General features: G+C 47.5%; 1 protein-coding gene across 1 annotated transcript; it reads left to right on the top strand.

Moving 5' to 3' along the window:
• Positions 1–547: 547 nt before the first annotated feature.
• INS49_005203 (uncharacterized protein) lies at positions 548–1,325 on the top strand (the record flags this gene model as incomplete). The annotated part of the gene is made up of 2 exons (XM_043165990.1): positions 548–784; positions 846–1,325. 2 exons carry the CDS (start codon positions 548–550, stop codon positions 1,323–1,325), a joined length of 717 nt encoding a protein of 238 aa, XP_043017467.1.
• Positions 1,326–1,846: the final 521 nt, after the last annotated feature.

Below are 1,846 nucleotides of genomic sequence, written 5' to 3'. Positions count from 1 at the left end.
TTGTTTGTTAGTGCTTGACGTTAAATATAACTTAAAATTTATATATTAAATATAAATATTTTTAAGATTATAAAGATTATAAAAATATATATATTAATAATATAATTATTTATATTAAATAGTTATATAAAAAAGAGCTTATATTGGGAGGATTTGAGATTTTGGAGCGGAGGGGGGGAACACGAGTCAAAATGACAGGGGGGGCTGCACTTCGTTTTCCACACACAGCGGCTCATTATTCGATTGATACAAGATTAACTTGGTGTGAGTCCCATTCGGCTCTATCAGCCAACATGGAAGAGGAGTTCCGTGAAAGCAGCGCTTTCGTTCGGTCGAGGCTAGAACTACGGAGTTTTGACCAAGCTGGACGGACTTGGACTCTGGAGCCTCTTCTAGTATATTAAAGCTCTAGGCGACCCTGTCAGAATCCACATGATGGAATGGTTATTCTCAGTCGACACGTTGTGGAGGTCCCCCCAAGGACTGTCAGCTCGTGAGGACCGGAACGTATTGTGTTAAAGTACTGCCTGTTGCAAGCCTTGTCAAGATGCGGGTTGTACCATTGATACTTGCACCAGTTTCTGTTCTTGCTGGCATATTGCCGACATGCTCGATTCCTGGATGGTCGAGTCCAAGTCCAACCACAGTGAAGGCATCGAGTCCCGCGGCTGTCACTGGTGCTCCCATCTCGAAGCCTTCAGGAATCAGCATATCCAGCGTGACCTGTTCTGGAAAGGGTTGCCCGTCTGGTAGCGTGTCTACATCGCTCTCCGCTGACAAGACCGTGAGTTCTCAGCTCTGTGCACAGCAGCCCCTCTCATAAGACAGAATTGACAAAACCACAGGTCGTCACTCTCGGATTTGACAAGTTCCAAGCGTACATTGGCCCGGGAACGTCGGTGGCGGACCGCTCCAAGAGTTGCAATCTCATGCTTACACTCAAATACCCACCAACATACTCATTCACCGTGGTGTCCAGCACGTACCATGGCTATGCGCAGCTCGACAACGGCGTCACCGGAAAGTTCTCCTCGACCTACTTGTTCTCGTCGCTCTTGTCCGCCACGTTCAGCACGAGCACCAGCGTCCTGGGTGGCGTTTCGCTGGAGTCAGGGTCTGTCTACACAAAGAGTGACACCATCTCGACACCTAACTTGGTTCTCAGCCCGTGCGGCCTCTTGAGCGTTGGCTCGTCGGCTTTACTGAACATTGGGAACGCAATTTCTCTCACTAGCTCCAATTCTTCTGCTGTCGGGCTGATGACCAATGACGACGCAGCGGTCTCCACGACACAGCAGGTGGCGCTGAAGTGGTTCAGTTGCTGATGGTGGGAATGATGTGATAGAGTCCGATCCCATTACATACGAATTGCAAGCCTACAAGTCATGGCACGCGTTTCTTCAATGTCATGGTGAGCAGGCCTCTATCGTAGAGACGCATGAACAACATTGTTCAGTTCATCATCGTGATGGAGGGCAGGCTTGATCCGGCCAAAATATGTAGGCTTCGTATTTTGATTTAGTACTTAATACTTGAATTGCATATCGTGTGATTCCACAATTGGCAATGTAAATGCGTACGCTCCACTCAAGTATGAAGAACAGGAAGTCATGGTGGCCGGCAACTTACAAGTCCCTTGGATTCCTGCAGCAGCTAACTCTCGATCAACGCAAGATTAGTTTTGGAAACAATTACAATATGGAAAATGCCAGTTAGCATTTAGTGTGCGGTTAAAATCCAGACCATCAGACCTATCCTCATGAAGAGGAATGACAGGCTTGTCTTTTTGCACTAGGCAGTCTGTCGACATGATACCAGGGATCGCAGCACATCCAAGGCTTTGGTG

Source organism: Diaporthe citri, assembly GCF_014595645.1.
Source record: "Diaporthe citri strain NFHF-8-4 chromosome Unknown scaffold_15, whole genome shotgun sequence".
Lineage (NCBI taxonomy): Eukaryota > Fungi > Ascomycota > Sordariomycetes > Diaporthales > Diaporthaceae > Diaporthe > Diaporthe citri.
Note: the sequence above shows the minus strand (reverse complement) of the source record. Positions and strands in the feature narration are given on the sequence as shown.